Source organism: Panulirus ornatus, chromosome 39, assembly GCF_036320965.1.
Source record: "Panulirus ornatus isolate Po-2019 chromosome 39, ASM3632096v1, whole genome shotgun sequence".
Lineage (NCBI taxonomy): Eukaryota > Metazoa > Arthropoda > Malacostraca > Decapoda > Palinuridae > Panulirus > Panulirus ornatus.
The window spans coordinates 6,643,007-6,664,089 of NC_092262.1; the positions used below are offsets into that span (position 1 = coordinate 6,643,007).

The 21,083-nt window shown below is 42.8% G+C and overlaps 1 protein-coding gene across 12 annotated transcripts in view; it reads right to left on the reverse strand.

The window, feature by feature from the left end:
• Positions 1 to 21,083, reverse strand: part of LOC139761067 (uncharacterized) — a 388,802-nt gene that overhangs the window by 327,489 nt on the left and 40,230 nt on the right. For all 12 annotated transcript variants that reach the window (XM_071684876.1, XM_071684875.1, XM_071684874.1 and 9 more), the window contains 6 exons: positions 3,948 to 4,163; positions 3,519 to 3,620; positions 2,727 to 2,885; positions 1,833 to 2,001; positions 1,452 to 1,637; positions 694 to 783 (listed from right to left, as the gene is read on the reverse strand). In XM_071684876.1, the coding sequence (XP_071540977.1) occupies positions 694 to 783; positions 1,452 to 1,637; positions 1,833 to 2,001; positions 2,727 to 2,885; positions 3,519 to 3,620; positions 3,948 to 4,163 (922 nt within the window). The remainder of the gene's footprint in view (positions 1 to 693; positions 784 to 1,451; positions 1,638 to 1,832; positions 2,002 to 2,726; positions 2,886 to 3,518; positions 3,621 to 3,947; positions 4,164 to 21,083) is intronic.

Below are 21,083 nucleotides of genomic sequence, written 5' to 3' on the forward strand. Positions count from 1 at the left end.
AAGCTCTACCTACCTGACAGGAAATGGCAATGTATGAAAAAATCAACCTAATCATGTTTTCTAAGTATCACCTAAGTCATTCAAACGTACAATAATTATAGCAGAAGCATTTGCATTCTTCATTTGTTCTCCAAAGCAGATCAGCAAGCTAACCCAATGCGGAGACTGGCTACAAGATTTTTAAAATAACAGTTGACTAGTCCTAAAGGATACACCTACTAAGAATTGCAACTTTAAAGGAAAATAACATTTTGAATAGAAGTTGCTGTTCCTATGGGTCATATATCGGAGGTTTTTAAGACTAAAACATCAATCTATCATCCCTGACAATTTCAACATGAATGTAATCACTGACTAGTTTAAAGCTTTTCACTGCCACAGTTTTAGTCGAATCTTGGCCTAGTTAAATATAATAGAATGTACAAATATTCAAGTTGAATATATGAAACCTAGAGCACGCCTTCACATCTGCTGCAATTTTGGACATTCAGCCAGCACAGAACACTTAATACCTTATTGAAAACTAGTTAAATCCATACATTCAAATTTTCTAAATATAAGCACACACACTAAATACAAACAAAAGCATATGAATATACAAATCATACACACTGTAAAAAACATACACATACTGCACTATTCATACTCCAGACTGATACATACATGCAAAGTATAAAATATATGGAAACTTACATCTGTCTCTGGGTGGGAATTCACCGATGCAAGTTCCTCCCTTACATATGCTAGTTGATCTTCTAAACTTGATTTTTCATCTCTGAGAACCTGAAAATTCACATTCCATTTATGAAACAGTCCTATATACTATGTGTAATGTTACTATTTAGAACTATTAAGATAAACCTGCTTTATGCAAATTCTACAAAATGGGAACTATTGTCTAATAACTGCATTATCTCCATAAAAAAGCAATTCCCCCAGTCCTGGGAAAAGTTACTTGGTAGCAAACGAACCACAAATATAGAGGTGAGTCAATGAGTGCAAATGGGGGCTTAGGTATTGGGTGCTTTAAGTTTTTCCACAGGCGAAAAAAGGTATGCCTGAAGGGAAAGTAATCCCAACAATGATTTAAGGATATGAATTTTCGTTCCATGTATGCAAAGGACAGGAAGAGTGAATGCAACAGAAATGAAATTCCTCAGGTTATGTGGCATGTGAGATGGCTGTGAAAACGTTGTCTGAGAGATATATGAAGAAAGCATATATTTCATATACTTTTTTCTTTTTCAGCATTTGAGTATACTAAAAGGTATTCATAAAATGCAGACTTACAAATCTGTTTCTTCCTCACTGAAATGCTTTTAAACCCAGAATATTACTACTGATGCCCTTACTTTGTTGCCATGCACAGATTCCCATGTATCTTTCCCTTATTTCTGGGCTGCAGAGTCTGTTACTTCAACGTCTCATGATATATATCACCACAACAATACCTCTATGAACTTCTGGAGGTCCTTGATAGTTTCTTCCAGATCATGAGAAGCAACAGCTTGTTTCTCAGCCTGAGACCTCCACTTAGTCAGCTCAGCAACCAGTGTGGCTGTCTCTGCTTTGTGATTCTTCACCATCTCAGCTTCCAGCGCTGCCTGACTCTCCAGCTCCTCCTGGGCACTGTTCAGCTGCACAAAATTTACATACACTTTAATGCATTATTTTGCATACACTAATAACTTCAATAAAAATACAAATGGATGCATCCACACAAACATGACAACATACATATGTACATTCATATCAATGAAAACTGAGGATGCTTCATTATCATTCATAAAGCAGCATCAATACAGATAAAGAAAAAAGGAACAAGGGTGAACCTTTTGCAAGAGGTCCTCAAGCCTAGAAGTGAGAGAGAAGTTATCCTTCTCTAGGTGTGCCAAGCGATCCAGCAGCCTTTCCTTTTCCTCATGCTCACTGTCCAGCTGACTGCGAACCTCCACCATCTCTGCCTCCAGCCTTCGGGCAGCCACCAGCTGCTGCTGCACACTGTAGTTATCAACTAATTATTCTCACATAATATGAATATCCACATCACCCTATTATAATCAATGAAACTATATCAAGTTATAGAATCTAACCTCAACAAAGAATAGTGTCACCAAAACAGCAACAAAGTACAATCAAACACTCTTCTGGTGCTCCATCATGAATATGTTCTGGAAGTCAAATACGGAAGTGATAAATCTTAAGCAAAATTTTTTTTTAGATACAACATAATACTAATGAAACATTACCACAGAGTTATCTTTAACTTTCAAGAGTACAAATCAAACCTGTTACTAAAAAGTTTAAAAGTTTCCTTTCATCAGCTTCCGGTATGATGAAATTTAAGGCACTTTCCTATCAATTTCTTCAGACCTAAGTGGCAAACAGCAAAACATATCAAGCACTGCTTTACCATTACTGATACACGTGAACCATAGTTTTAATAATGAAGGAAAGGTACAAAATACATCATAAGGTTTCTCATAACACTCAATGCGGTTCCCATATTCAGCATAATATAGCTGAATCTATTAAAAGTCTATATATGGAGAAATGTCAAAACTATATAATACTGTAACCTAATAGTCTCTAAAACAGTGTATACTTAATTCTTAATCAAGTGAATACCCTGAAACAAAGAGATCTATCATGTCTCTTACCAGTGAGCACCTGAAACATGGGCATGGCTCACAATGCAGGTGGACAGAAGGAAGGTGGGTACTCGCCTGTTGAGCGCTTGCTCAAGGTGCTGACACTGCTCCCTGAGGGAAACATTGACATCCTCTGCGTGGGTGAGGTGGGCGTTGAGCTCCACGTTCTCGCCCGTGAGGCGGCGGTTGGTGTGTTGCAGCTCCAACATCTCGTGCTGCATCTCACCGGGATCCCTGACAAACAAGAGTCTTTTATCATTTTCCAAATCCTTACCCCCAAGAGTGGTCGCAAGTGAGAAAAAAATAACAAGGGGATGAGAGTGATAGTTTATACATTGATTCTGGTTAATTTTTGGCATTAGTGTCGTGAACTGGCACTATGGAGTAACAAAATTACAACACTATTATTTCTTTTTTCCTTTAAACACTTCAGATGATACAGAACCTACCTAGTACCACAGGTTTACTTTCGAACACAAAGTCCATGTAATCAGAGGGTACAAACCATTTTATCACCAAGATGTGATAAAGAGGGTACTGTGACTGACAGAGGCTTAAGTCCATGTACAAGCAACTACCACTGGAAAAATTACGAAACCTGATAAGAATACGAAGATGAAAGGTGAGGCCCCGACCAGCGTAGAGCTCCCTCCCGCCCTCTTATTTATGTTTAATATCAAGACCAAAATTTTAGGCCATCTTTGTCTCCATGTTTATCCAGGGTGTTTTTGTCCCTGTGTCACCAACATTCTATCAACATCATCCTCAACCCTTTACTGTACATATTCCTGTCGTGCCCTTAACCAGGGAGAGTACCTCTAAGATCCACCAGGCCCCAACATCCACACCCATCCAACAGCGACTTACAGTCTAGTGACGCCGCCTTCATCTTCTAAACTGCCAAAGGTGTAGTTCAGCTGCGAATGCTCTGCCAACTGTCCCAGGCGATTCATCTTCTCGCTAGTATCCCTGAAAGACAACGATTTGGAAATCAGTTTTCTTTGTGTGAGTTGTCCTTAAAGTGAACATTTCCAAGTCACACAAGACGAAATTATGTGAAATACTGCGCAAAAGGTAAGTTTCAGAATTATATATTACAAAGTACATAATCCTGAATGGATACACATCTAACCTTCAAGCAAATATAGGCTCACTGTATTTTTGTCCATAGATCACACTAATAATCAATATCACTTGCAACATTAGTCAAGACCAAACTTGTTCACCTTCGTTACTCGCTTCCCAAAAGAACAAAAAACAAACGAATCCATAAATCAACTCTCGTACTAAACATACCTGAAGCTGGCATCATCAAATGTGTTATTGTTGTTGTTGTTATTAATGTTGTCGGTGTTTTCATGGTTGTTGATGCTATTGCTGTTGTTGTTGTTGTTGTTGTTGAATATCATGGACGACGGGGATGTGATAGGCGAGGGTGGTCGGGACATGACCAGCGAGGCTTCGCTGGCTCCCTGTTGTGCCCGATGCGACCACGGCACCAACGTACTCCGCCTGAAACAACGACACTTTGGTCAATCGTTCGTCGACCAGCGGCATCGCCAGCAATCTCGATCGCTGGCATGGTATCCTCAACATTCCTAACTGTGTCATGCCGGGCTTACACCATCATATCGTGGAGAGAGAGAGAGAGAGAGAGAGAGAGAGAGAGAGAGAGAGAGAGAGAGAGAGAGAGAGAGAGAGAGAGAGAGAGAGTCCTTCTGAACCATCACTTTACTGGGTGTTGTCCACCACGCCATTACCTCCCTCCCCCCACAACACCACGTCAACATCCCCCCCTGAACACCCACAGACAAAGATGACGCTGAATAATTGTCTCCCCGCCTCCAACTGTCGTGGGGTTGACGTAGGCAAGTGACTTCTGTGGCTGAATACGGATTCCCTCAAAGGTGCGTCCCCAACGTTCCATTCTCTCTCTCTCTCTCTCTCTCTCTCTCTCTCTCTCTCTCTCTCTCTCTCTCTCTCTCTCTCTCTCTCTCTCTCTCTCTCTCTCTCTCTCTCCTTTATTCAAATGGGTGGTTAGGAGACAGTACAGAAGAGGAGGGGGTTGAATCGTAAAAAAGTAAACTTGGGAGAGAAAAGCGACCGTAGTAAGAGTGCATAAATCTCTCTCTCTCTCTCTCTCTCTCTCTCTCTCTCTCTCTCTCTCTCTCTCTCTCTCTCCTTTATTCAAATGGGTGGTTAGGAGACAGTACAGAAGAGGAGGGGGATGAATCGTACAAAAGTAAACTTGGGAGAGAAAAGCGACCGTAGTAAAAGAGTGCATAAAGATGTATGTTGTACGTTTGTATCTAAAAACACATTCAAAAGATCAAGAGCAAATGAGTTTTCGGAGAGTCGACTATAAAACAACTGGAAATTAAGCAAGAAATCAAAAAAGGGAAGAATTACTTTCACAGTAAAAGGATACTGAATAAATGCAATACACACACACAAAAAAAAAAATACAATAGATAATTTCAGAATCCCACAAATGTAGACCTCCCTCCCTGTATTACACAAACAGGTGATTACACACACACACACATACACACACACACACACACAATGAATGGAACAGCATGACTGAGGACATGGTTAATACAGACAACATACATAAATTCAAGCTGTATGATAGCAGAGAATGTTTAAGAGACGGAGCACTCCCCAGTGTAAAAAGCCTCCCACTTCAAGAGAAAAGAGGTAATTACACAGACAACAGCGACCTCTACCACCAGGTACAATAGACAATCCGCGCAACCCGAAAGAGTCCAGTCATGGACCGCTATGACGGTTTAACTTTAACCTAACACCTGAGGCTCATCACATATTCATAAACCTTTCCATGGAAAACACAGAGTTGAGAGTACGACCCAAATCTTGGACGTTATCAGAACTACCCACAGTGCAACTGCATCTTCCAGTCACCTCGACAGCATGATCCGTCAAGCGTTGCTGACCGTGGCCCACTCACGGGGCCGCCCAGGGCCAAGCACAGAGGTTCCAATCCCGGCTGCGACCACCCGGTCCACAGGCAATCCAGCTGTTCATCCATCTCTAGGGACCGGTACATAAAAATAGGCACCCAGCTCACACAAGATTATATACATATTCATAACCTGACCGTGGCGCACTCACGGGGCCGCCCAGGGCCAAGCGCAGAGGTTCCAATCCCGGCTCCGACCATCCGGTCCACAGGCAATCCAGCTGTTCATCCATCTCTAGGGACCGGTACATAAAAATAGGCACCCAGCTCACACAAGAGTATATACATATTCATAACCTGACCGTGACGCACTCACGGGGTCGCCCAGGGCCAAGTGCAGAGGTTCCAATCCCGGCTCCGACCAGCCGGTCCACAGGCAATCCAGCTGTTCATCCATCTCTAGGGACCGGTCGATAAAAAATAGGCACCCAGCTCACACAAGAGTACATACATATTCATAATCTTCTCTGGCTATACGCATAATACGACCATAACTATCACCATTCACAAAATACTGTCATAATCCTCTATCATCAATCCCAGTAGTTTCCCTGCAACGAATATCTGGGTCAACGTGAAATCGAGGCATAAAAACAGAACGAGAAACTCGGGGGTCTTAGAACGAACATGGCTTGGCCAGAGGTCACGACCTTTTCCCCCTCTCTCTCATCAACGGCTTGACCTGGCAGAGAGAGAGAGAGAGAAAGAGAGAGAGAGAGAAAGTGGGAGAGAGAGAGAGAGAGAGAGAGAGAGAGAGAGAGAGAGAGAGAGTGGGTGTTGGCAGTCATTTTCAACTCGTAATAATACCATCATTATCTTGCCTCCAGCACTTGCATCCATTTTGTATGTACCCTCGGGGGGTCCCTGAATTGGCTATTTCTTGTTATTCTCTCTCTCTCTCTCTCTCTCTCTCTCTCTCTCTCTCTCTCTCTCTCTCTCTCTCTCTCTCTCTCTTTCTCTCTCTCTCTAGCAACAGCAATCACGTCATGAATTTGGGAGGTGACAAGTTTTATTCTGGTCTGAGCAAAGTTCTGGTGCACGAGCGAGAGAGAGAGAGAGAGAGAGAGAGAGAGAGAGAGAGAGAGAGAGAGAGAGAGAGAGAGAGAGAGGAAGCAGAGATCAGAGGCGAACAGCTAAGTCTTAGGTCAGATTGGCACAACATATTACAATTACAATTATATAAAGCTAACTATAATCAAAATCTAATTTTTCGTTTAAACCATACGAAAAATATCACGTCTAAAGAAAATAATGTAATTATTCGTTTATACTGATGTGTAGAAGACAGGGTGTTAACGTATCAAAATCAATCAACACCGAGAATTGCAATTTACCACAGTGAACAATATGAAAAATGAAAAACATCCAAGAAGTTACATATCATACACAATAAACGTCGATATATATATATATATATATATATATATATATATATATATATATATATATATATATATATATATATAATTTTTTTTTTTGGGGGGGGGCTTTGTCGCTGTCTCCCGCGTTTGCGAGGTAGCGCAAGGAAACAGACGAAAGAAATGGCAAAACCCATATATATATATATATATATATATATATATATATATATATATATATATATATATATATATATATTAATGGGATGGCCTTGATTAGGGCCACAGCTGCCCGTATCGTCTCAGCTAACATAAAAAAAAAGTGATGGACGACAATGATACATCTTCATGTACATGTTCAGTCTCTCCTTCTCCATCTTTCTTGCACGTCAGTATCAATACAGTCACGTCCGTATCAATACAGTCACGTCAGTATCAATACAGTCACGTCCGTATCAATACAGTCACGTCCGTATCAATACAGTCACGTCCGTATCAATACAGTCACGTCCGTATCAATACAGTCACTTCCGTATCAATAGTCACGTCAGTATCAATACAGTCACGTCCGTATCAATACAGTCACGTCCGTATCAATACAGTCACGTCTGTATCAATACAGTCACGTCCGTATCAATACAGTCACGTCCGTATCAATACAGTCACGTCCGTATCAATACAGTCACGTCCGTATCAATAGAGTCACGTCCGTATCAATACAGTCACGTCCGTATCAATACAGTCACGTCCGTATCATTACAGTCACGTCCGTATCAATATAGTCACGTCCGTATCAATACAGTCACGTCCGTATCAACAGTCACGTCCGTATCAATACAGTCACGTCCGTATCAATACAGTCACGTCCGTATCAACACAGTCACGTCCGTATCAATACAGTCACGTCCGTATCAATACAGTCACGTCCGTATCAATACAGTCACGTCCGTATCAATACAGTCACGTCCGTATCAATACAGTCACGTCCGTATCAATACAGTCACGTCCGTATCAATACAGTCACGTCTGTATCAATACAGTCACGTCCGTATCAATACAGTCACGTCCGTATCAATACAGTCACGTCCGTATCAATACAGTCACGTCCGTATCAATACAGTCACGTCCGTATCAATACAGTCACGTCCGTATCAATAGTCACGTCCGTATCAATACAGTCACGTCCGTATCAATACAGTCACGTCCGTATCAATACAGTCACGTCCGTATCAATACAGTCACGTCCGTATCAATACAGTCACGTCCGTATCAATACAGTCACGTCCGTATCAATACAGTCACGTCCGTATCAATAGAGTCACGTCCGTATCAATACAGTCACGTCCGTATCAATACAGTCCATCTTCATAATGCAAGACGAATGTGTCCGTCGAGAGGGTACATCTGTCCAGGTCAGGTACCTCCCGGCTGACGGTGCCTCTCCTACAAGGAGAGGGAAACGAGGATCCTGGTCCATACTGAGAAAAGTCTAACGTACTGCAATGTTTCCCCTATTCATCTGTAACTGCACCTAGGATCCCCCTTTTCTTGAAAAGGCTCCTGGAATCACCCCAAGATCCCTTTTTCCCCAAGAGCTCCTGCAGTTCTAAGCATGCGCCACTTCCAGTAGCAGGGAAATGATGGACTCCTTCGAAGCAAACAGAAAGTGGCTAGAGAGTATAGTCCTGTGATACAAGCCTCGCCATTGGTGAACTTTCCAAATAGTGGTATAACCCCATGTAGGGGGGACTCTGCACGTCCTCCCTATCCACACTTGTGTCTCAAATACCTCCACTATATATATGCATGCAGCTTCGCCAGGTGAGCACAACCTCTACGTCATAATGTCCTCAGACGTCCTCCCTATCCACACTTGTGTCTCAAATACCTCCACTATATATATGCATGCAGCTTCGCCAGGTGAGCACAGCCTCTACGTCATAATGTCCTCAGACGTCCTCCCTATCCACACTTGTGTCTCAAATACCTCCACTATATATATGCATGCAGCTTCGCCAGGTGACCACAGCCTCTACGTCATAATGTCCTCAGACGTCCTCCCTATCCACACTTGTGTCACAAATACCTCCACTATATATATGCATGCAGCTTCGCCAGGTGAGCACAGCCTCTACGTCATAATGTCCTCAGACGTCCTCCCTATCCACACTTGTGTCTCAAATACCTCCACTATATATATGCATGCAGCTTCGCCAGGTGACCACAGCCTCTACGTCATAATGTCCTCAGACGTCCTCCCTATCCACACTTGTGTCTCAAATACCTCCACTATATATATGCATGCAGCTTCGCCAGGTGACCACAGCCTCTACGTCATAATGTCCTCAGACGTCCTCCCTATCCACACTTGTGTCTCAAATACCTCCACTATATATATGCATGCAGCTTCGCCAGGTGACCACAGCCTCTACGTCATAATGTCCTCAGACGTCCTCCCTATCCACACTTGTGTCACAAATACCTCCACTATATATATGCATGCAGCTTCGCCAGGTGAGCACAGCCTCTACGTCATAATGTCCTCAGACGTCCTCCCCATCCACACTTGTGTCTCAAATACCTCCACTATATATATGCATGCAGCTTCGCCAGGTGAGCACAGCCTCTACGTCATAATGTCCTCAGACGTCCTCCCTATCCACACTTGTGTCTCAAATACCTCCACTATATATATGCATGCAGCTTCGCCAGGTGAGCACAGCCTCTACGTCATAATGTCCTCAGACGTCCTCCCTATCCACACTTGTGTCTCAAATACCTCCACTATATATATGCATGCAGCTTCGCCAGGTGACCACAGCCTCTACGTCATAATGTCCTCAGACGTCCTCCCTATCCACACTTGTGTCACAAATACCTCCACTATATATATGCATGCAGCTTCGCCAGGTCACCACAGCCTCTACGTCATAATGTCCTCAGACGTCCTCCCTATCCACACTTGTGCCTCAAATACCTCCACTATATGCATGCATGCAGCTTCGCCAGGTGAGCACAGCCTCTACGTCATAATGTCCTCAGACGTCCTCCCCATCCACACTTGTGTCACAAATACCTCCACTATATATATGCATGCAGCTTCGCCAGGTGACCACAGCCTCTACGTCATAATGTCCTCAGACGTCCTCCCTATCCACACTTGTGTCTCAAATACCTCCACTATATGCATGCAGCTTCGCCAGGTGAGCACAGCCTCTACGTCATAATGTCCTCAGACGTCCTCCCCATCCACACTTGTGTCTCAAATACCTCCACTATATATATGCATGCAGCTTCGCCAGGTGACCACAGCCTCTACGTCATAATGTCCTCAGACGTCCTCCCTATCCACACTTGTGTCACAAATACCTCCACTATATATATGCATGCAGCTTCGCCAGGTGACCACAGCCTCTACGTCATAATGTCCTCAGACGTCCTCCCCATCCACACTTGTGTCTCAAATACCTCCACTATATATATGCATGCAGCTTCGGCAGGTGAGCACAGCCTCTACGTCATAATGTCCTCAGTAACTCATAAAAAAAAGGTGGAGGACTAATAACAAAATATTCTACTATGTAATAAATTAATGACAATATTAATAAATCAGTGATAAATAAAAGTTCGATCACAATAATTGTTCAATGACAAGTCTCTTTCCGTACAGAATAAAATAAGAAAAAAATTCTCACAAAATTCAAACTAAAACACTAAAACATGAAACATTCTACATCATAATTCTACGCATAAAACACGCTACTTCAGAAAAGATAAAATATTAAAAAGTAAACAAAGAAAATCTTTTTTTCACGTGGATAAGGAGCCTGTTAGCCTGAGGGGTAGGGTAGGTATCGCCACACACTTGGTTCTTACACTGTGAGTTCCTCAGTGGGACCTGGAGCCATCAGGGGGTGGAGACTGAGTGGCCCGCCCGACACCCACACATTAAAGGTACACATTTGCTTCGCCACACCTTCGCGATCCTCAGGGTGGTTTGGAGGGGGGAGAAGGGCAAAGAGTCACAAAGGAGCGGCCCTTCACTCCTGGTCACACATTATACTGAGAGTAGACTACGAGGCTCCCAAATAATAACTTCCTGTCAAAGATTCTCCCCCTCCTTAAAAAGACTTCAATGTGGGGGGTGGAAGGCTTACCTAAAGGCCGTGGTTCACCCAAAAGGTCGAGTACCTTTAAAATTTTAAGCCATGCTGACACCAACCCAAAATACCTTCGTTTTTCGGTGCAGCTACCACAGGATCGTTGACCAGCATCGCCAAGAGCCTTGAACATCGCACAGATACGTCGCAAGTCAATGTACGACAGTTTGGGAAAGAGGAAAATATATATACATTGGTTGCGACGAGTGCGGGAGCGAGTGTGTGGGCAGACTCTAACGACAAGTACGGAGGAACGACGCGAGTTTGAGATGTACTGCCACAAACTGTTCCTTCAGATGAGACTATAATGATCTCGTGTATGTGTTACAAGACAACCTCCTTCTTGGTTCACGTCATCTTAAGTGACCTGACACCCTCCATAGAAGCCGACATTACACACAACGTAACGTAACCTTTTACCTCACTCTTTAAAGTCGACTTAAAGTTAGTTTAAGGTGGACCTGTTTCCTACCCCTAGGTATCCCCGTCTAGTACGTTGGTCTATCAGACTGTTTGATACTGCAGGTCCCTAACCCTTCGTACGACATGCAACACGACATTGCTATAACGGAGAAGGTGTTCAGATACCTTTATACGTCTCCTCATAATGTTCCTATTATAATGTTACTTAGAGTTCCTTATTTCATGCCTTACATATTTGATGGTTATATTACAGTGCTCGTTATACCTGCCAGAACAAGGCTTGACAGTATAGTCAGACTATATATATAAGCATCGTTTTCCCCTGATACTCCCTACAACCTCTTAACATCTGAGTGTCACTGGTCTCCTCTCCCTCATTCCATCAAGAATATCATCTGTCGTATGCAAAGACATGGGGCTATGCCTTCCAGTGCTTCTTACGTGCGTCATCATCATGGCATCCGTCGCGTCTGCGTTACGAGCGCGTCAATGGAAAGTTTCCGTCCGTCCCATGTATTGCGTGAATGGAAAGTTTCCGTCCGTCCCATGTATTGCGTGAATGGGAAGTTTCCGTCCGTCCCATGTATTGCGTGAATGGAAGTTTCCGTCCGTCCCATGTATTCAAACGCTTCACGCAATCGCTCATACAGACACAGGAACTTTTTGGGGGCGTTTTCGAAGTCATACCATTTCTCCGACCCTGGAATGATAAGAACATAATGTTCCAGTCTCGAGAGAGAGAGAGAGAGAGAGAGAGAGAGAGAGAGAGAGAGAGAGAGAGAGAGAGAGGAAGTTATCGTTTTGAACAGCGTCGCTGGCGTTCGCGATTGTGTTCAAACCACCGATCATTACTGACAAGATTTGACACTTCCTTTGCCGCCACCTTCTCCGCAAGCTCACGGGGCTTGGAGAGGGGGTCATCACCACACCTGGATCTTTGACACACCGGTTTCCTGCATTCGGGTCAACTCTTATTTCCCCTCCCCCAACAATCTACGTCAGAGACGTGAAAGAATTCGTCGAGCCTTCTGCACCCGAGTGATAAATACATTTCCACCCAATGGATCAACACAACGATATTTACGGGAGCCTTTTTTGGGAAAACTCGCCCCATATGTATCAAGTCTAGGGGGCTTCCAGCGACCTGAATATACAATAATTCTCTGGTCACCTGCAAATGACGCATTGTGTGGAGGTTATCACGTGTGGGTATGGGCACGAACAGCAAAGGAGTACGGGGGAGATCTCTGAACCATGAAAGCGATGGTATGCAGCAGATTAATCAACCTTTTAGATCAACCAATGATCCAAATTCGTTCGTTTAGGGTACGTGTGTGTGTGTGTGTGGTGTGGCATCCTTAATCCACGACCGCGCCCGTCACAGAACGTATGGGGACGCTGTGAATTATATTCCTCCCTAAAGGCGCTTCTTGGTCGGACGTTGGGGTGCGTCCGCTTCTGTGCCAGCGGCCCTGGAGATGTGCAGGCCACAGGGTGGCCTTATCATACTGGTGCACATGGTCTTATAACCACAACGATGAGGAAGGTACACACGAGATCGTCAGTGATCATAACCAAGACGAGAATCTCGACCATTCTGTGAAGGCGAGCTGACAATGTTTACATCCTCCGTCATGCAGTGGCGTTACCACAACTACTGAAACACACACACACACACACACACACACACACACACACACACACACAAACACACACGAGTACAGGAGTTCTGCAAGAAGCGAGTAAGTATAATGCGGATATAATGAATGTAGACATCGAAAAGAAGATTTAGAAATGCTGTATGCCAGGAGAGATGGCTCAAGAGATGGGGGGGGGGGGCACACGAGTAGAAAACTCTCTCTCTCTCTCTCTCTCTCTCTCTCTCTCTCTCTCTCTCTCTCTCTCTCTCTCTCTCTCTCTCTCACACACACACACACACACACACGAGAAGAAGAAAAAAAATATATGAAAGCAAGCAATTACGGACCTGCGCCAGAATCGAGAGAGGTAATCTTCATCTTCCCTCAAGAAACTCCATCATCAAACACTTCCATCCACATGGTAGATGGAACAAGACATAAACAACCCGAGCGAGACCCCATACGCGTGCTGCCTGCGCTATTATACAGGAGGAGGAGGAGGAGGAGGAGGAGGAGGAGGAGGAGGAGGAGGAGGAGGTGGAGGAGGAGGAGGAGGAGGAGGAGGTGGAGAGGGGTCGCAGGAGGAAACTAGCGCCTCGTCATCTCGTCTCTCTTCATTGCCTCAATCATCGTGAACTAACTGCGGCTTACGCTAATGATCTGCTAATTCCTGTCATTCTTCTCTCTCTCTCTCTCTCTCTCTCTCTCTCTCTCTCTCTCTCTCTCTCTCTCTCTGCCAGCCTCTATGTTTGTCTTTGTCTGTGTCTCCGGGCCAGCCTGGGGTCAGGGTTATGTACTCCTGCAAGGGGGTGGGTGGGTAAAAATGAAGGTAGGAATATCTGGAGGGATAGCAGGAGATAATAGATGTATAGGAATGGAATACAGAAAAGAATGGGGGGGGGGGGGGTGAGATATCAATATAAAAAACAAGGGACTATGTGCTAACAAAGGAGGCTGACGGATAGTGAAGGAAATAACGAAGATAACAAGGGAATAAGTGAACAAGTTGAATATATATTTCTCTCTTGTGTCTCCCCTGATGATATGATTATTACACGAAAGTGCACTTGGGAACTTATCGTGTTTGATTTTCCCCGTGGACTCATAGGAATATTATATATATATATATATATATATATATATATATATATATATATATATATATATATATATATATATACATATATATATATATATATATATATATATATTATATATATATATATATATATATATATATATATATATATATATATATATATATATATATATATATATATATGTGTGTGTGTGTGTGTGTATCTTTCATACTTTTCGCCATCTCCCACATTAGCGAGGTAGCGTTAAGAACAGAGGACTGGACCTTTGAGGGAATATCCTCACCTGGCCCCCTTCTCCGTTCCTTCCTTTGGAAAATTGCGTAGACAAAGGGACCAACATTAGAAAACCGCAGAAAATATATAGAAAAAGGAGAGAGAGAGAGAGAGAGAGAGAGAGAGGGTAAAACCGGAAAGAAAGTGGACAGAAAGAGGAGGGAGGGGAGTGAGAGTAGTGAAGGTGAGAGAGAGAGAGAGAGAGAGAGAGAGAGAGAGAGAGAGAGAGAGAGAGAGAGAGAGAGAGAGAGAGAGAGGGTAAAACCGGAAAGAAAGTGGACAGAAAGAGGAGGGAGGGGAGTGAGAGTAGTGAAGGTGAGAGAGAGAGAGAGAGAGAGAGAGAGAGAGAGAGAGAGAGAGTAACATGTGTACCCCTACATACAGTAGGTTTTCCCCGCCACCTCACATCCTTAACGCCTTCCCCTTGGCTGATGGCGTCTCAGGCCGGCGGCGCCCAACCACCACCTCCTCCCTCACACTTCATGACTCACCTGTGCCCAATAGACCCCCATGACCTACCTGCGCCTTTCAATGTAAACCGTAATCCTGAAAACTAATCCTCAGAAATGACTTCAGAGCTCACTATCACTCATAATAATCCAAGCGATTAAGAACAAAAAAAAAATATCGTTTCATTTGTTTATATCCAGAATTACCTCCCATTCTTTTCATTTGTTTATATCCAGAATTACCTCCCATTCTTATTTGTTTATATCCAGAATTACCTCTCATTCTTTTCATTTGTTTACATCCAGAATTACCTCCCATACTTTTCATTTGTTTATATCCAGAATCACCTCCCATTCTTTTCATTTGTTTACATCCAGAATTACCTCCCATTCTTTTCATTTGTTTACATCCAGAATTACCTCCCATTCTTTTCATTTGTTTACATGCAGAATTATTTCCCATTCTAAGTTCAAATCCTCATCTTTATCTCCCCACTTGTATCATCTCTACATTTCTTGTTCGTAATCACCTGCCTTAATCTGGCTGGCTTTGGCGACCACGTCAACAAAACATCACTGTGCATGAACTCTGCTGTATCCTCCACACCACCCTGCTGTGTTCTCTAATTTGCTCTGCTGTATCCTGTGTACAATTGTATCCTCAACACTATTCTGCTGTATCCTCTCAACTGTGTTCTCGTAACTAGTCTCCTGTATTCTCTAAACTATTCTGTTGTATTCTCTATACTGTATTCTCTAAACTATTCTGCTGTATTCTCTATACTGTATTGTCTAAACTATTCTGCTGTATTCTCTCAACTGTGTTCTCGTAACTAGTCTCCTGTATTCTCTATACTGTATTCGCTAAACTATTCTGCTGTATTCTCTATACTGTATTTTATGAAATATTCTGCTGTATTCTCTATACTATATTTTATAAAATATTCTGCTGTATTCACTACACTGTATCTTATGAAATATTCTGCTGTATTCTCTATACTATATTTTATAAAATATTCTGCTGTATTCTCTATACTGTATTTTATGAAATATTCTGCTGTATTCTCTAAACCGTATTTTATAAAATATTCTGCTGTATTCTCTATACTGTATTTTATAAAATATTCTGCTGTGTTCTCTATACTGTATTCTATAAACTATTCTGCTGTATTCTCTATACTGTGTTTTATGAAATATTCTGCTGTATTCTCTATACTGTCGTTTATAAAATATTGTATTCTGTAAACTATTCTCCTGTATTCTCTATTCTACCGTACTCGCTTCAACCATTCACCTTTGCTCAATAAACTCACAAATCCCCAAATTTTAATAAGGGTCAGCCTTTCCACAAGTACAGACCCCCATATATCACACAAATCGCAACCCTTTATCATTCCAGATGGGACGAGGCAATGCACGGAGGCATATGCCCTTGGCAGCGTGTTGTGGCACTGACATGGAAGCAATATCGTCTTTCCAAGGGAACTGTTCCATTCCAAGCATGTCTCTGTCTCACAGATGGGACAATGAACGGGTCATGAGGGGTCTGTGGGGGCGGGTGAAGGTCCCGCCACGAACGAAGACATTCATCTCCCATCTTAAAAATCCCTTATAAATTTCACCACAACTTTTCGATGCATCAAGATATACAATCTATGCATATTCAACACTTCCCCTCTCAATATATGTCTATAAATGTCAATATATGTCTAGGGGAGAAAGAATACTTCCCACGTATTCCCTGCGTGTCGTAGAAGGCGACTAAAAGGGGAGGGAGCGGGGGCTGGAAATCTTCCCCTCTCGTCTTTTTTTTAATTTTCCAAAACAAGGAACAGAGAAGGGGGCCGGGTGAGGATATTCCCTCAGTGGCCCAGTTCTCTGTTCTTAACGCTACCTCGCTAACGCGGGAAATGGCGAATAGTTTGAAAAAAAAAAATCTACAATTCTATATATATATATATATATATATATATATATATATATATATATATATATATATATATATATATATATATATCTTTCTTTCAAACTATTCGCCATTTCCCGCGTTAGCGAGGTAGTGTTAAGAACAGAGGACTGGGCCTTGGAGGGAATATCCTCACCTGGCCCCCTTCTCTGTTCCTTGTTTTGGAAAATTAAAAAAAATTGAGAGGGGAGGATTTCCAGCCCCCCGCTCCCTCCCCTTTTAGTCGCCTTCTACGACACGCAGGGAATACGTGGGAAGTATTCTTTCTCCCCTATCCCCAGGGATAATATATATATATATATATATATATATATATATATATATATATATATATATATATATATATATATATATATATATATATATGCACATACACACATTCATAAGTACATACATACATACATACATATTTTCAAAGGCAGAGGCGTTCCAAAACAGTTCAGTGAAACAGACTACAGACACGTAACAACACAAGATCGTGACACAGACCCACGTGACAGACCCACGTAACATAGACCCACGTAACAGACCCACGTGACACAGACCAACGTGACACAGGCCAACGTGACACAGACCAACGTGACACAGACCCACATGACACAAACCAAGTGACAACCCCACGAGACACAGACCCACGTAACACAGACCCACATGACACAGACCAACGTGACACAGACCCACGTAACACAGACCCACGTGACACAGACCAACGTGACACAGACCAACGTGACACAGACCAACGTGACACAGACCAACGTGACAAAGACCTACGTAACACAGACCCACGTGACACAGACCCACGTGACACAGACCTACGTGACACAGACCTACGTGACACAGACCCACGTGACACAGACCCACTGTCACCTGTTCAAGCCAGACAGCCAGCAGCAGCACACGATGACGTAGGTGGTAAAGGTAAGAAATTCTAAGCTAAAAGCCCCAGGATGCTCGTGTCTCCTGACCCACATTTAGTCCAAAGCCTTCATCAACTCCTCGTCACTGTCATTCATCATTGCCCGACGGCAGTAGAAAAAGGCAGACAGGCCTACGCGGGAGGGGACACAGACAGACAGACAGACAGAACGGGGGGGGGGGAGAAGAGGGGGGTCATGACACCAACCCTTTCGCTGTGACATTCAGGAAATGAGAACGTAAGAAAAAAAAACAAAACAAAAGACACACGTTGCAATTTTCACGCGTCGCCCCCCAACGAAAATTTACCGTGGCGGCTTCTTCTTTCGAGCCGTCGTGGCGACGACACAGTGGAGGGAGGAGGATCGTCTCGAACTGGGGTCCAGTGCCTGGCATCTATGCTGCCCCTCCACACACACACACACCCCAAAGGGAGATACAGAAAAAAAAAAGAGGTGTGGGTGGTTAGTGTGGGTGACCCGCATCACTCTCTCTCTCTCTTGCAATCAACCCCTCCCTCCCTCACCCCCCAATCACACACCCTAACACCCTCCCACACCCTAACCCCCCCTAAACCCCCCCCTAAACCCCCCATCTCTTAATCATCATCACAACCCGTATTACTCACACGCACCAACACGCAATAAGGTTCCTTCCGACCCGCACCACGAATATATATATATATATATATATATATATATATATATATATATATATATATATATATATATATATATATATATATCTTTTTTTTTTTCAAACTATTCGCCATTTCCCGCATTAGCGAGGTAGCGTTAAGAACAGAGAACTGGGCCTTAGAGGAAATATCCTCACCTGGCCCTCTTCTCTGTTCCTTCTTTTGGAAATTAAAAAAAAAAAAAAAAAAAAAAGAAAGGGGAGGATTTCCAGCCCCCCGCTCCCTCCCCTTTTAGTCGCCTTCTACGACACGCAGGGAATACGTGGGAAGTATTCTTTCTCCCCTATCCCCAGGGATAATATATATATATATGTATATATATATATATATATATATATATATATATATATATATATATATATATATATATATATATCTGGGTGGGTTGGGCCATTTCTTTCGTCTGTTTCCTTGCGCTACCTCGCAAACGTGGGAGACAGCGGCAAAAAAAAAAAAAAAAAAATATATATATATATATATATATATATATATATATATATATATATATATATATATATATATATATCCCATTTTTGGAAAGTTAAAATACACGTGAATTGTGTGCATGTGTATATATGTATGTGTCTGTGTGTGTATATATATGTGTACATTGAGATGTATAGGTATGTATATTTGCGTGTGTGGACGTATGTATATACATGTGTATGGGGGTGGGTTGGGCCATTTCTTTCGTCTGTTTCCTTGCGCTACCTCGCAAACGCGGGAGACAGCGACAAAGCAAAATAAAAAATAAAAAAAAAAAATATATATATATATATATATATATATATATATATATATATATATATATATATATATATATATTATCCCTGGGGATAGGGGAGAAAGAATACTTCCCACGTATTCCCTGCGTGTCGTAGGAGGCGACTAAAAGGGGAGGGAGCGGGGGGCTGGAAATCTTCCCCTCTCGTTTTTTTTCTAATTTTCCAAAACAAGGAACAGAGAAGGGGGCCAGGTGAGGATATTCCCTCAAAGGCCCAGTTCTCTGTTGTTAACGCTACCTCGCTAACGCGGGAACTGGCGAATAGTTTGAAAGAATATATATATATATATATATATATATATATATATATATATATATATATATATATATATATATATATATATATATATATTTCATACTGTTTGCCATCTCCCGCGTTGGCGAGGTAGCGTTAACAGGGGAATGAGCCTTTGAGGGAATATCCTCACTTGGCCCCCTTCTCTGTTCCTTCTTTTGGAAAATCAAAATCCAGAGGGGTCTTATAATCATCTTTGAGGGTGTATGTGGTCTTATAATTATCTTTGAGGGTGTATGTGGTCTTATAATTATCTTTGAGGGTGTATGTGGTCTTATGATCATCTCTGAGGGTGTATGTGGTCTTATGATCATCTTTGAGGGTGTATGTGGTCTTATGATCATCTTTGAGGGTGTATGTGGTCTTATGATCATCTTTGAGGGTGTATGTGGTCTTATGATCATCTTTGAGGGTGTATGTGGTCTTATGATCATCTCTGAGGGTGTATGTGGTCTTATGATCATCTTTGAGGGTGTATGTGGTCTTATGATCATCTTTGAGGGTGTATGTGGTCTTATGATCATCTCTGAGGGTGTATGTGGTCTTATGATCATCTCTGAGGGTGTATGTGGTCTTATGATCATCTCTGAGGGTGTATGTGGTCTTATGATCATCTCTGAGGGTGTATGTGGTCTTATGATCATCTCTGAGGGTGTATGTGGTCTTATGATCATCTCTGAGGGTGTATGTGGTCTTATGATCATCTCTGAGGGTGTATGTGGTCTTATGATCATCTCTGAGGGTGTATGTGGTCTTATGATCATCTCTGAGGGTGTATGTGGTCTTATATTTGACAATGTATGTGGTAGTTACATCCTGATGTCGATGGGTCTTAACGACCCTGGCGGTTAATGAGACTCAAGTCCAATTGGCCTTCCGACCAATCATGATCCAGCCACACCAACTACATATGTGACTACATGTAGCCTACACAAGATCTTCCATTTTCTTCCAGTCCGCAAACCATTACAGAAAACCAGTTATACTTGCGAAGACGCTCAAGCGTTACCGGACTCTGCCCGCTCATAGTTACCCCACGAGTGAAGGGTTCCCCCATTTTTGGAGTTGTTCGTCCACATCGTCAAAACAAATAATACTTGATTGGACACTCTCATCGAGAGGAACTTCCCTCCTTCAAAAGGAGTCCAACACTCCCCCGCTGCTGATTGGTGCGCAGGGAGGGAGGGAGAGGGGGGGTGTATCCCGTACAAGGGGCGGCGAAAATTTAATTAATCAACACACTTGAGGTTGCCAAGTGACAATATCGTCTGGCTCACAAGTCTTAAGTGTTAAGTGACACGCGGGGGATTACTTAAGAACGACAAACCACGTCTGGAGCGCGCGCACGCACCATCTCGTGTGCCTCCGTCAGTGGACAGTGAAATAAGC